Raw genomic sequence first — 15,773 nt, forward strand, 5'->3', positions numbered from 1 at the left:
TGCATGCGTCTGTCTGTCTGTCTGTCTATCATTGATATTTAAAATAACTTTAAATAATATTTCTAGTGTTGTTCCACTCCTGAGAGAATCCATTGGAATTTTGATGCAGCGAACGCCTCCTTCTCTAGAAAGTGCTTTGCCTCAGTGCTATCAACGGGTGAGTTATAGCATTTTGATTGGTTTGAAACATACACCTCAAATAGAGCAGCAGCAGGTATTTAACATCTGGAGAACACCTGTCCTCCAGGAAAGCCTATTCAGTTCTCCTAGTAAATGAACAAAACCCTAAAACTAATTGTCTGGTTAAACAAATTTGTAAATTTGGGCAGTTTTCATTCTATACAAATTGAAATCTCATTCTTATAATAGTAGAAAGAATGAACAAACGTTAATGACCAGATTAACTTTCAGTTATGTATGCCAATACAGTTTTCCCCCCAAATGATACTTGTAGATGACTTTTGGACCTTGGCAGGTGTTCTAAAACCCTCTGAAGGCAAATTATGTTAAAAAGGTTATTATCAATGAAGATCATATTAAGCTATAATCCTGTTTGTCATATAATTTTTAAGCCTTAAGGTTGTGTGCTTTATTTTGAGGTTAATGTGAGGATAAACATAATTTTTGTTTAGGATTTTGTGCAAAACAGGTTTTATGGTTGCTTTAATAGCCTGGGATTTTTAAAAAAATGGTTTAGTACAAAGTACTACAATGTTCTTAATAGCATGAAGGAAACATTTTTCAGGAACAGAAATTGAGAAAAGAAACCGTCTCTTCAAAATGAGATTGAGACTGATTTATTATATTTGATCTTAAAAAAATAATAATTGGACATCTTTTGAGATAATTCATTTTGCTTATTATGTAACACAATACATAGAATTATTCAGGGTTGGGATTAATTGGTTCTTATAAACCACTCTTACAATCATTTTTAAAAGAAGGAAAAACTAAAATACTAAATTCTGTATTTTAGGTTCAACAACTGCAAGGAGTTTACAATTTGCACGATCCTCATTTCTGGACTCTTTGTACTGATGTTTACATAGGGACTTTGAAACTGTTTGTAGCTCCAGATGCTGATGCAAAATGGATTTTAAGCCAAACTCACAACATTTTTACTCAGGTATACCTAAGTTAAAAGTTACGATCCTGTGTTTAGCCACTGAGGAAAATTTTATTAAGGTATTTTTAGCCTGTTAAAAATAAAGTTGGGTTATAAAGTTATAAAGCCTTATTTCTGAATTTAAATTCTAAATAATCTAAATTTTATATGCAATTCTCTTTATACTTAATTGTAGATATATGCTCTTCAGCTTTACAAATATCTGTCACTTTTCTGATTTTTGGTCTGTGGATCGCTTCATAGAAAGTAAATTTGCCTCTTTATTTTTGTTTTGCTACAAATTGTAAAAAATTTAAACGTTAAGAATGTCCACATTGTCTAGCATCTTTAAATGTTTAAAAGATGCAATTAATAAATCTGTGAGGTTCTGAACTTTAAAATAAGTCAGTCCAGTGACGTGTCATTATATTTGCATTTTTTAAATTTTTCTTTGTGGATCATAAAAGTCTTATGTGTTTATGGAGATTCTCAGCCATCCAGGTCATGGTTGTCCCAAATGTGCTCTTTCAAGAGGCAACTGAACTTTCTGGTTTTTCTTTGAAGATGTTTCACTTCTCATCCAAGAAGCTTCTTCAGCTTTTGGATGAGAAATGAAACATCTTCAAAGAAAAACCAGAAAGTCCAGTTGCCTCTTGAAAGAACACATTTGGGAGAAAAGTCTTACATATTGGCGAGCTCTCATTTTTATTACATTAAGCATTCTTTTCAAGCATTCTTATGAAATATTTTGAATCAGAAAAATTGATTTGTTTTTACAATGAGAAGACCAAGGAATAAAGAAATGAAGAGCTTGCTATGGTGCCATCTTGTTAATTACAACTGTTCATGCATAGTAGTGGTCATGTTTACTGAATTTATATCCGCTTTCCTATTGGAAACACGATGTAGCAAAGAAGGGAACTTCCCTCATTTTATCCCTGCAACAGTTGGTATATTTGGGGGCTTGGGATGAGAGAGTAATTCTCCCTCAGTCATGCAGTGACCTCTGTGGCAAATTGAACCTGGGTTTCTTTGATCCCAGTGTGACATCTCAACCATTGGTTTATACTGGTTGTTTTCCTAAATGGAGCAGACCTTCAGTGGTTTGCAAGACACTTCCATGACAGATCACAGTGTTGATTTATAGCAAGGGTGTCCAACCTTGGCAGCTTTGTGACTTGTGGGTTGGAATTCTCAAAATTTCCAGCCAGCCATGCTGGGATTTGAAGTCCACAAGTCCTAAAGTTGCCAGAGTTGGATATCCCTGCATTTGAAATGAGATTCACCTGTTCTCATTTCTGATTTATTTATGTGTCATTCTTCCTTGCTTTTGCAGGCTGGAGTGAGGCAACTGTATGTACAGATCGACGTTGCCACGATGTAGCGAACCTCTTCATCTCCTTCTCGGACCAAAGCTTTCTAGTACTGTCATTTTAAGACTTGGTTGTTCCTCTGGAAATTGAAACTCCTGGTCTCTATTTCCCAGGAAAGTCTCTTGTGATCCGATTAACAGAAGAGAAAATGAAAGGGGGATTGACTTGAATTAATCTGGGAATGACTTTCAGGACCCCCAAAACTTTGTGGATTCTTTGCCAAATTTGTTCCTACCGACAGCAGACTTACCAATACAGATGTGAGGTTGCAATCGTTGACTGCTTTCTGTAAAGCTGCTGCTGTGGCAGAGATTTCTCGTTCCCACAGAACTGGTATTATTGCAGGGAGGGAGAAATTAAAAAGAAATTACTTTGGGGTGTAATGTCACAGTGGTTGACATTCTACAGCATAACTGTTTATAAGACTGTTTGTACTTTGCAAACTTAATGAACCAAACCATATTGGGTTTTCAGAGTGCCTTTTATCAAAGTATCTGTCAGCACAGATTGGAAACATTGGGGATTTTTATTAATTTTTATGACTGTGATTTGTACCAGTAAAGTTTTTGCTTGCAATTGGTGTGCTGTAAATGTGTAATTGAATACAGAGATGATGGATTCCCTGTTAATGTTACATTTTAAAGTTTCTGAGGAGACTACTCTTCAGTTTTCAAATACAACCATAAAATGAATATGTAAAATGCACTTGCAGAATGTTTCATCACCATGAAGTAAAATCTTGGCTGCTAATTCTGCAGCACCCTTGACAGTGATTGGGTGTTACTACGTGTATCTAGTACGAGAAGATGTCTTGCAAGAATACAATGTCTTCCTCTGATCTGACGGCTATTAATTGTTGTTTTTCATACATGGTCAAATCTTGCAGTAAATAATTAGTTTTTTTTAAATTTAACTTTTATGAAACACTCAAAATGAGGGATGCTTTTGTGGATTTGCCTCTTCCTGCATTGCCACTTCCTTTCTGAGCCTTTTATGTTGGATACATTTATTTTGATTGAAGCAGGTTTTTTTATACTAGGCAATAGACAATATATGATTTTATTTTTACTCTGTATGTTTACTTAACAAATTATTCGATCCTCTTACGAATGTGAATCCAGGATATTCTTCTGGCAATCTCACCATTGGCTGCATTGTGTTAGGTTTAAACATTCAGATTTTAACTGAATATAGTGAGTTTTCCTAAATCAAACCCCATATTTAAAGTTTGACACCCCTCCTCCCCCAATCAAGATTCTTGTAGGACCTATAAATCTTATAGCAGCATTTTCTGACACTTAATTATTTAGTGAATAGCTCTGCCAATATTGATTCTGTGCTGGTATTCTCCATCATAATTAAAAGTTCTTTTAAAACTTCACAAGAACATTCTGGGTAATCTGTCAATATCCCACTGTGTAATTTTTAAAGGTTATATTTGGATACAATGCCACATATTTCTAATGTTGGAACTGAAGTTGGTCAGAAGCTAGTCTCCATTTTAAGTTAATACGGACAACCCCAATTCACTCTTGGTCAAATCAATAGAAATCACTGGGTCTTTAAAAAAGACAGAACAAAAGTGTGTGATGCAAGCAAGCTGACCTAGAAAAAAAAATGAAGGTTAGCATTTACTCATGGTCAGAAGTTGTTTTCTTAACCCAAACAATTATTTTTTTTAATAGCTTGCATGAAATTGTGTTAGCATCAGAAATACATAAAAATGGACCTGAATTTTATATTGGAAAAGAACTGTAATGTGGATTTTCTGTTTTTTATGGGAATAACTTTTTATTATTTTTAATTCAATGGTTCTTAGATAACCTATTACTGGTTGTTTAATTTAACTGTTAATTTAATCTAACCGTGCTTTGTTTTTGCTTACTGTTAGAAATGTATTTTTATGCAACCTGTAATTTAAACCCTAATATAAGTTTTGATTCACTATTTTTGCACAGTAACATATTTGGGCCTCCTTCCTTTCCATAAGTCACAATGAAAACTGTTTCGTGTATTACTATTTTCTTATTCCCCTCATACATAAAAGACAATAGGAATTAATTCGCCAAGTTGGGAGGAGGAAAAGTTTGTGCTTGTTTTCACTTGGTGCAGCAATATTATTTTTCCCCATGGAGATAATTATTTAGCTCTGTGTAGACTAATGTGAAGTCCCATTGCCTCTGAATCTCTTTCAGCAAAAGGGCTTGCTGAAATAGGTTGTTAACTTGCTTGAAATACTTTATTTGTAATCACTTCTTCAAATAAGATCAGCTTAGTCCACTGATTTTGTGCATCTGTCTGAATTTTGCTTATGCTTTGACATGACTGCTCCAGTGGCTTTTGTTGGCACGTTCTAAATCTTGGGTGTGCCTTAAATAAGAGATGCTGGAACCGAACGGCTTAACCCTTTTAGTGGGGTTAATATGCTCTTTGTTTTGTTTTGTTTCTGCAGGATACAAGTCCTCTTTATTGTTGCTGACTTCTTTCAGCCAAATGTCTAACAGCAAAGCATGTAAAATTATACTTTTGCCAAATATGTGGCACTGAAATGTGCTTTTATCTAACTTTTGGCAAAACAACTTACATCAAACTCGTTGCCTTTTGAACCATATAGTTCAGTAGAGGGCTCACTCCCTAAACAAATGTGCGTTTTGTTCTGTAATCCCAAAGCAAGATGTTTAACTTAGGACATTTGTAGAACATGTTTATTGTCCACCAATCTCCAGAGAGATAATATGAAGGAAAAGTGTTTTTTTATATTTTGAAGTTCAAAGTATTAGGCTTAATCTTAGGATCTGTTTAATTGTTGAGGGAAATAGGCTGCCCAATGCAGTTGAGTGTTTAGGACTATTTTCTACAAGTGGAACCAGTAACTTGAACAGTCTTTTTTCGCCCAGTTTTTTTTCATTTCTAAAAATGAACACTCGTAATTTTATTCAGATATTCAGAGTCTTGGCTAGTAAACAAAATACTGGCCTAACTGTGGCCAAAGTTTTTAGAAGAGATGCTAAGTGTATCAAATAAATATTGTTGGCAGTTGAAGAAACCAAGACTGGCAGTGGAAATATCAATGGCTGGTTATTGCAAGATGGAGTGGGTGATGAGGGGAAGAGACTAAAACCAGTGAAATTAAGTAGGTTTTCCAGGGGAGAACTGCAGTATTTTTTTTTTTTTTTTTGCAAATATGGTTGGTATGATTTAGATGAAACCCAGGGATCTTACATGCTTTGTCTAGTTTAGAAAATTATTCTCTATAACAGGCCTGTCAAACTGGGGCCTGCAGGCCGGATGTGTCATGTCCAGGCCACGCCCACCCAGTCTCTGCAAAGGCAAAAGTCACGCTACGTCACATGACACAATTGTGTTTGATACCCGTGGTCTATAATTAGTTCTAAATTTCTTACATAATGATTTTGCTTTTGTTTTGCCATAGAAAGTACTTCAATATGCATTTTTCTCAGAGTCCTGCTCCCAGCCCGCATTATAACTCCTGCTGCTTTGTACATTGACCTGAAATTTTTGCATTTTTTCTTACTTTAAAAGAGTTGTGCCCCTCTAATAAGTAATTTTATTTGGAGCTATGACTAAGCTTTAGATGAGATGGATTTTTCTGTTTTTATTCTCCCAGTATCTTGGGGAGGAGAAAATTTCGCTATAATGAAATACTAAAAGCATTGTTTGCATATGGCCTGGTTGCTATGATATCAATTCCCAAAACTTGCCACTCAAAGTTGCCTTGAACCACAAGATGGGCAGCAAATACATTTGATCAATAAGTAAAAAAATTATGCAGGGTCAGCAGCCTGTTTGGCAGTGTGAATCACTATGCAACCTGTAGCTTCTAATAGACCAACTTCTGACTTGAGAGCATTGATCTAATAGGATTTCAGTTGCCTATTTTTAAGTTTTGAGATCAATACCCATTATTTAGTGGTGGTGTATCTTGTTGCCAAGCCCTGGTTTAAATTATAGATTATAGATTGCATTTATGGCCTAGCCATATATTTTCCTGTATGAGAAAATGGCGAAACTCTTATTTCCTGAAAATGTCTTTTATTTAGTTTCTAAAGGACTGTCGGTGTTTTGTACAATTTAAGGAATTTATTTACCGATAAGTTCAAAGTGGTGGCTAAAGATAATATACTGAAAATAACTTGAAAATACTATAGCTAGTGGCCAGTGCAATATTGAACGTTTTATTGGCTTATTTTTTCCTACTTTAAATACAGTCTTTATTGAAACGGCAAAAATGTTTGACATGATATTTGGGATCAATTTTCCTATCAATAAAACTTTTTTTTTAAAGGACATATATTGTTTATGTAATTCTTGGGGTGAAATACATTTTTAAAGCATTTTTAAGTTCTTGTCTAATTGGAAAAAAGACAGAGGTAATAAGCTGTACATTGTGGTTTATGCATAATGGCAGCTGGTCTTGTACAGCATGCTAAGCCACATATTAGTAAAACACAATATATGAATAAAAAAATGCAGAGATAATGTGAGGTTGGTTAGATTTATTTCCCATTCTCTGCACAAACTCAAGACAGTGTTGAGTTGAGGCACCTCTTCATGAAAATGACATAGAAAAGATGGCATCCCTTAATCTTCCTTGAAAATCTTGTGGAGAAACCTCCAAATCTCCAAACAGTATGGAGAAGGACTCAATAAAAACAGTACAGTGAACCAACTGCCAAGGTCCATTTCCTACATCAGATATATTTGAAAGTGGATACCTCCTGCTTGCTATAGAGGCAAGGTCTAGAGATATTTTTGGGTCTATTTCATTCCAAAAATGAATGAGGCATAGCTCTTCATTTTTGGAAGGACACACTGTAAAAAGAGCTTAAAGGAAAAAACTCTTGAGGGAAAAAAAAAGGAAGAAAAATGCTGAGAATTATGAACCATTAGCTGCATATACTGATGAGGTCACCAAGACCCTCTCCACTTTTGAAATACTCTTCCTCCAGACGCCCATTTGGTCCCATCCCTACTCTGCATCAGAAAATACTGAACTATTTGATCAATCAGGAAATGGGTTGAGGTGTATTGTTCTGTCACTGAATGAGGGCTGAAATAGAGTTTTCAAACTTCCTCAAAGCAATTATTTATTTCCTGTTTTTGTTTTTTTCCTGGATTTTTAATTTTAAGTTTCCTTAAGTCCCTTTGATCTGAAGAATGCTCAGCATATGTTGGTGGTTTAAATTCAATTCAAGCTTTATCTACTGATACTGTTACTATCGCCATTATCTGTAGTTGGAAATGGTACCGTTTAGGCACAGATTTACTCCCTTAGGACATCTCCATCAAGGCAGGAACAGATTTCTTTAAAAAATTGTTTTTGTCTTGTTTTCAAAGTCTAAACCTAAAACAATTAGCCACCCTAGCCAAAGTGCTATATTTCATCTTTTGAATGTTCTCTTTTGCCATACTGTTCTCTCCCATCACCAGCTGTACAGGTGGAATCAAAACAATAATCTCAATTTTTATTTCACTTCTGCCAAGGAACAAAACATTTACAAGTTGAACGCAGTGAGCCTGAGCCATAAGGAATCACAGTTGGGCTTGCTAGTTGTCTTCTTTAGCAAGATACGGGCTACTTCTTTATAGTCTGTTATCAACAAGGAATTTACCAGCTTCTGTTCCAGGTAAGGCACAAAGTGTTTCCAATTCAGTCTTGTTCCAAGATGGATTTATCTACTGCAAATAATTTAAGCATGTCTACTTCCAAGGGATGCAATATTCCAGTTATGATCATAGAGTGCAGAGGATCGCCAAGGGCCACCGTAGTCATATCCTGTAGAGTACCTGATACAATCTTCTGATCCAATGCACCAACTCTTGCTAAGCCTACACAGACAGTGTTCTCGGTTACTTCTGCAAAAACAAAGAACACAATGATTTAGGAAAATCTGCTTTAAAATTTTGACTTCTGCAGCTAATCTAAGAGAAAGTGATTTTCCCTCCTTCAAAGTTACATCATTTTACACTGACGCCAGGAAACCTTCTGAAAGTTTCGGAATCTACAATCATTTTCCTGAAAATTGGAGCAATGCCTGTAACATGGCCTCGTAACAGGATGTGGCAAAATTTGTAAAGATCAGGCACAGGAAATATGGTGATCTAGCAGGAATCTGAACTTCAGGTATAATAATTAGGTAGGTTTTCAGTCATGCAGACTTATTTAAGTGAATATATCCCACCAAAAAGACTAGATGCTATTCCTGGTAACTGAGGAATTTTCAAAAAATAAAAATGAAAAAAAACAAGGAAGCATTTATGAAATATCTGTGGACAGGGTTTCATATCTCCGAAAAAGCTCCTTTAACCAGAGAATATGAAGGAGAATTTGCTGAGTCTTATTTTTCTTGCTGTTTTGATAGGGGAGGGTTGTCTTCACTAACCATAACTTGCATAACAATAAATTGTATTATGTTTTGCTTTATGTTATTTGAATCCAAGATGATGAATTAAATTGTAATTAAAGTTCTCCTTAACCATAATTCTTGTTTTATGTTCCTTTGCTTCATAGGAATGAACTGTTTCCAGGTTTGGTTTTGATAAGTAGTGTATCACTCTGAGCTAGCATTTTGCTTTTATATGGAAAGCAAGTATCCATCTTGTTTGCTATGAATTATTGGGCTCAAACACTGAAGAACTGGAAGCTCTATCACAGGGGTGTTCAACTGTGGCAATTTTTAAGACTTGTGGAATTCAACTCCCAGAATTCCCCAGCCAATATGGGGAATTCTGGGAGTTAAAGCCCACAGGTCTTAAAGTTGCCAAGGTTGGACACCCCTACTTTACAGTGTTATTTTAAACCTTAAAGCAAGGATGAGAAAACTTCAGCCAGTCAGATATTGCTGAATTCCTGTCATGGCCACTGAACATGACTGGATCATGACCAGGATGATGGGAGTCATACTGCATTCTTAGTTTCTCCATCCCGACCTACAATTTTACAATTAAAATGCTCGAGGATCAAATCAAGATCAATTTACTTAACTTTTGAGGTTTCTTTTTTCTACAACATAGAAATATTTTACTAACAAGGGAATTGCTTTTGGTTATGTTTCCCCACCAAAAGTCTGTATTTCTTCATGCAATATCAAATGGTTAGTTGAATACAAGATGGCAAGGTATGTGACACATATTTTTCTTTGTGCTGATCAAGGACTGCAATATTCCATTTTTTTAATATTAAAAGTGCCTTCCCACTCTGCATTTGGGACCACATTTTGTGGCAAGTAGAATCTCAAACACCAAATGAAGGAAATGCATAATTTCTTATGAGTGTGGGAAATGATTAAAGTCGATGTGATTCATTCTTGAAATATATCCATCTGGAATATTTTTTTTAAAAAAAAAAACCTGGGTCATTGAACTTGTGGCTGGGTTGTGTATACGCCAACATTCTGCGGCCTTTAAATATGTACTTCCAGGCTAGTGATGTACATGACATGATGATGAACCAATGTAAAACGTTGGTTTCCATGCAAACTGTATCTTGCCAAGTTCAGGATGGCCCAACTCCATATTACCATAGGAGTTCTTGAATTTGGAAGAGATTTCAAGAAGTATATACAGTATATCTTTTTACCAGAAAGGACAAACAGATTATACCTGGCTTTTGGCCCTGTAGCCGCCGATTCTGGACAACAGCAAGAAGTTGCTTGGCTGCTTGATTCACACTCATGTAGCGTGGTGGCTCAAAGATTTTCTTTCCCCTGACAGAGAAAATTGACAATATCAAAACAAGGAGCTCATACATCCTAGTCCGTCAGATTCATGAGCACAACAAACTGACATTTGTACTAGTTGGTTTGCATACTGCATTTTCTTCAATTAATGTTTGTTAAACACACGAAAGACTTAGGCTGGGTTTAGTCACCATACTAACAGCTGAAAAGCAGGAAACAGCATATTCAGCAGATGGAAACATATTGGTGCACTCTCCCCTTGACTTCACTGGCCTAGCTTTAGATGTGCATTAAAAGCTGCATCCAACATTTATGTCATAGGGAAAGAGAAATCATTCTTAGGCAGTCCTGTGGCTGTTTTGAAGCTTTTAACTGAGGAATTACAGGCTGCGTGATTCAGATTAATGTATTCTCCACTTCTAAAAGAGGTGCCATATGTTTACTCTTCCAGTACAATCCCAGCCATGGCTATTCCTCAACCCCCTCAAAAGTGGTGTTATACTTCCCCCTGCATCAGCGACCGTGCTATTCATGCCAAGCTGAAAGGAAAGCCTGTATTTTTCAACCATATACTCTCGAGTTGTATAATTATAGTCCCTCAAATCTAGTGTTTAAGAGTTGTTTTCAGCAAAGTATGCCAACCCTGGACTTGGCCAAGTAGAGTTATGAAGAAGTTCCAAAATAAATCTTCCCCCAAGATTGTCAGTCCATATGAATATGAAGCTAAACCATAGTAAGGATGTGTCCAGAAACCATCAACTGTTCCATAAGATGAGCTGGCAAAGAGATTAAGGACGCAGACTGATCCACCCAGATTAGAAAAACTGAACAACTGGGAGTGGGAAAATATTATACCACAGATAAAGTGACTTGGATCAGAGCTAATATCGCTCTGTTCGCTTTTTTAAAGTGAGAGACAGCTAATACATGCTAAACACACTAAGAATTTAATTTATTTATGAAGCATCCAGTTTATCTTTAACAAAAAGATGACTAAAAGTAAGGTTTGGCCAATGACATTTTATTGCCTGAAGCAGAGGGCAAGTGATACCTCCAATTCCAGTTAGTACAAGACTTTAAAAGTACTTAAAACTACAAGGAGAAAGGTCTGGACTAGTTATGTGGAGGAACACCCTGATTGTGATGAGCAATTTTTCACTAGAGGTATTTAAAAAGAGACTGAACAGTCATCTTGTCAGAAGTGATCTAGTGTATCTTGCACAGTGCAAGAGTTGGACTCAATATTCCTTAAGACCACGTCCAACTTGATGTTATGAAAGCCAACAGTACTGTCTCTTGGACACCAATTCCTGGTGGTGCTTCCTGAGGCACAGTAGATGGTGTTTCATCCTACAATGTGGTCACACTGTTGTGAAGAAGTCTAAATTGGCTACTTTTGAAAGCTGTGGCAAGCCTCCTGGGAAATGGATGCAACCAGAAGTCAGGTCTCTGCATTTCAGAAAAGCCGAGAATGGATTGCAGCATTGTTTCTGATTGTGCAAAGGCTTTCAACTGTGTTCAGCTGATGAGAAAAAGAAATATTTGCAAACCAATTTTGGGATCTTTGAAAAAGGTCTGAGTGCGTCTTTATTCCAGATTCCCTTCAAATATTTAAACCTAATACTTGTGAAATACACTTGAGAGGATTTCAATGGACTTTAGTTATGATTTAACTTTGTTATTCATCTGTCCCATAACCCAGAGTACGAATGATCACAATTCCTTTCCATCTCCTGCATTAATTATGTATGTATGTAATCCTATAGATTCCTATAATAGTTATTCTATGTTCAAGTGCTAAACTAGCTACATACTCTTCACTGACACATGCTCATAATCAACACATAGCAACATAGCTTACCTCATGAGGTTCTCCACTGACTGCTCTTTCACTTTAATATCTGCAGAAAAAACGTTGTTATACACTGGAAATTTATTTTTATAAAACTAAGAGTCAAGATTTTATTTTTCCCTCACATATGATACAGAAATATGTCCATAGACTGTCCTCTCTAACTTATTTCTGCACGTCTTACAATCTCTATTCCAAAAAATGTTTTTTTTTAATAAAATAGGACTAATTTCAGCCAACCAGTACCATTATATTCATTGCTCTATTGCCTTGTCCAATACATGGCTACCATTTTGTTGCTGTATAGCATATTCTTTGTCTTTTGGGCTGCTTTAGACTGTACTGTATGTGTGTGAGGCGGAAAGGATTTTTTTAATATTCCACATTTATTATTTTTATAAATAACTCAAGTGTTAAGGTTAGAGTTAGGATTAGAGTTATATAAATAAATATATAAATAAATTAAATAAAACAAACAATTCCAGAGTATCTCTATTGGATATTAGTACATAATAACAAGCAATGATTTTCACAAACTGGTTTGTATTCAGGATTCAGACCATGTCATCCAATTGCTCCAAGGAGTCTTAATCATTTTTCCTCCTTCCCGGTTATCTGTTTAGGGGCCTCAACAAGCATTCTATAGCTATTGAACAGATTGTGTTCTTTTGAGATGCTTTTGCTGGACTTTTTTCCTCAGACTTCTTCCACTACTGACACTGACACATCCTTATGTGTTTGGATTGGCTTCATAAGGTCCACTCTTTGAGGATGAATTGCTGCTAGTATCTAACTCAACTCGTAAGGCACAGTCCATTTTTCATAATTAAAAAGATTTCTTTTTGCATTAGATCTAAGTACCAATCTTAATTGAAGTCTGTTAGGTAGACATCAACTTTAATAAGTTCAAGCTGTACCATCTGGAACCAAATGTGTGTTTATAGGATTCAAGGCAATCAATAACATACTTGACATTTTTCATCTTATCTTCTAGAAGAAAAACATTGGGTGTCATACTTCCTTCAGATCATTAGTTACTGAATTTTATACCCTATTAAGCCTAAGCAGTATGAATGAGCTTTGAGGAGGAGCCATGGATGCAAATATAAGTGTTGTTTTATTTCTATCAGCTGCCTGCCTCTTGGCCAGTGAGACCCACTTTAGCAGGATAAAATCTGGAATTGTAGACATTGCATTCACCTCCAATTGTTTATGAATATAATTCAAAGGGCTAGTATTATCAGGAGCAAGCAATCAGGTCCATTTGTGAGGGGTTCAAATCAGAAACTTTATTGTGTTCTATGTATAATCCATCAGTCTCCACAAACTGCTTGGAACTTAGATGGGATCAGGCTTATGCCTTTGGGGCTGTGTGAGGACTCAAGACTAGTTCCCTGCTTGATTCCTCCTCCCTGCCTGGCTGGGAGTTTTCCAATAACCTCTACAACCCCCTGGACTCAACTCCTAGGTATTTTAGGAATTATCTGAACCTGCCTAACCTGTGCACTCCAATCAGAGAGAGAACGCCTCTGGCTCCCCCACTCCAGGTAGGGCAGGGGCAGATTTCCTCAGTGGCCTCATTCCCCCATTCCTTTGGAATGGCTGCCCCAGTTTCCATCCCCAAGGTTAAAAGTAGCAGTATGTTGTGCTGGATTACAATGGGCTATTTATGGTAGCTTTATCCAATTGCTTGTGAGTGAGATTACTGGACTTGTTTCATGGCTTTTTATTGTGAGTCTCCCAAAGTTGTGTTATGTGATGGTAAACACATAATGAATTAAACAACATTCCAGGTTTGTTTATTTTTTGTAAGAATGGAATTGCCCTCCCTTTATATTTTAGTGCCATTTATTTCCAGTGTTTATTTTATTCTAGTCATTTGAACTCTGGATCAAATTCATTTTCCATATACAGTCAATGACTTCATAATTGCACTTTAATTTTTAACCAGCTTTTCACACTTCTTCACATATCAACATTCCTGACAGGGAACTTTTGCTATGATAAAGTGAATTAATGACTTCATACACTAAGCTAAGCCAGAATACACTTGGATCTTGATGTGAGGGCCAAGCAGCTGTAATTTGTACACCAGGCTTCCAGCTGAGCACTTCACGTGAACCCAGCCAATTGTGATTGATTTACAAATGGATATCCTAGAACGGCTTGGCATTCTGTGCACAGATAATAAAATGCTGAAGTAATGTTCCTCGGTATTTTAACACAGAGGCGTCTTTCTGTGTTGTGTGTCTGTGTGTGTTTATGAGAAACAAACCATACCCCATGGGCTGATTCAATCTTCCCTAATCTTTTGCCCTTTGGATGATTGGGAATCGATACACCTGAGGGAACTAGGGAAGAACACATGTAGTAGAGAAAATGGAAGCAAGCTGAGAATGGAAGTATTAAGAAAGGAGAGTGGGAGATGTGCCGGGCAGAGCATTGTTCAAAACATAACAGGCTGATGTGTATACAGAAAGACTGTAACATCTTCTTTCATTCAGCATTAATCACAGAGAAGAGACACAATTTTAAATCTCTCTAGCTCTCTGAAAATGCAAATGGCCAACATCTGTGCAGTTTCAATAGTTACATAGCCGCTGCAACATTTCAATAATTAAGGAACAATTCCAGTCAATTCCCCAATGTATAAATTATCTCCAGACCAATTTCTGCAGCAGTCATGTTGACTGATTATATGCTGGCAATATTCAGTTCTTTCCAAAACATGCAGAGAAATTGCTTTTGGACTTAGAGGTTTTGGGATATAATGCTGGAACTCCTGGCCTGTAATCAAGAAAAGCAACCGAGGTCATAAGACTGTTGGCTGCTTGCAAGCACTCAGAACCAACCTACGATCACCGAAAAGGCTACGATTAAATCAACCCTAGCATTTAAAGAACACTGAATGAGCTAATTACATCAGTCCAATTTCCATCTGATAACAATTCCATGTGTGATTGTTTGGCGCTGTAGAATGTCTCTCGCTTACAAGTTAAATCCAATTTTGCCCGAAAAGACTGGTGCAATTTTTTGAAAAAATTGTGCCTAGCTACAAAACCTTTTGGGCTGCTCCCTTTTCTGCAGGCCATGATTGATTATAATTTTAAGAAAATAACGGGAATATCAGAAATAACGTGTATTTTTTGTTCTCTCTCTACAGTATATGCAGGGGTGGTATTCTACCAGTAGCTCCGATGATCATTTGTGATCGAACCACTTTCCCCCAACGATCAGCTGCTGGGCCCTCCCACCTACCCTACCTCTATACTGACCTTTATTTCCTGCTTTTCAACCTCAGTCGCTTCATGTGGCACAGCTGATTGCCGCGCGTCAGCTGTTTTACACACAGGGCTTGCAGCAGAAGGTGAGTTGCAAGCTCTGTGCGTGTGCAAAGCGCACACTCACATTGACCAGTGGGAAAACTTTTTGAAACCCACCACTGAGTAGATGATGCTAATCTCTATATATCATATTACTGTTAAAACTCAGAAGCAGGATCAATAAGTAGCTTAGCAATTCCAGTAAAGGGATAGCCTTACTAAAACTTTTATTTTAATCATTTTAAAGACATTCTAGGATCAGCTCCCTAATAACGGAAGCACATTTGTGCAACCCTCTTAACTGTAATTTAAAACTTCTTACAGTGTAATTCTGGGGCAATTTAAAACTCCTGACTCTGCAATATTCAGTCATTATTCAGACTCAAGTTTCTTGGCAAACTCAGTGCTAGATAAAACATT

General features: G+C 36.6%; 2 protein-coding genes across 6 annotated transcripts in view; one reads left to right on the plus strand and one right to left on the minus strand.

Annotated features, from left to right (window-relative positions):
• Positions 1-6,788, plus strand: part of SLC30A7 (solute carrier family 30 member 7) — a 32,626-nt gene extending 25,838 nt beyond the window's left edge. Inside the window, exons 9-11 of the mRNA XM_026700405.2 lie at positions 67-157; positions 977-1,126; positions 2,442-6,788. Of these exons, the coding sequence (XP_026556190.1) occupies positions 67-157; positions 977-1,126; positions 2,442-2,489 (289 nt within the window). The 3' untranslated portion in view covers positions 2,490-6,788. The remainder of the gene's footprint in view (positions 1-66; positions 158-976; positions 1,127-2,441) is intronic.
• A 1,155-nt stretch (positions 6,789-7,943) lies between these two features.
• The window catches only part of DPH5 (diphthamide biosynthesis 5), a 34,627-nt gene continuing 26,797 nt past the window's right edge, over positions 7,944-15,773 (minus strand). For all 5 annotated transcript variants that reach the window (XM_087930266.1, XM_087930265.1, XM_026700419.2 and 2 more), the window contains 3 exons: positions 12,040-12,079; positions 10,102-10,205; positions 7,944-8,355 (listed from right to left, as the gene is read on the minus strand). In XM_087930266.1, the coding sequence (XP_087786392.1) occupies positions 8,150-8,355; positions 10,102-10,205; positions 12,040-12,079 (350 nt within the window). In that variant the 3' untranslated portion in view covers positions 7,944-8,149. The remainder of the gene's footprint in view (positions 8,356-10,101; positions 10,206-12,039; positions 12,080-15,773) is intronic.

Source organism: Pseudonaja textilis, chromosome 3 (assembly GCF_049901715.1).
Source record: "Pseudonaja textilis isolate UNSWEBS1 chromosome 3, rPseTex1.2, whole genome shotgun sequence".
NCBI classification, from domain to species: Eukaryota; Metazoa; Chordata; class Lepidosauria; order Squamata; family Elapidae; genus Pseudonaja; species Pseudonaja textilis.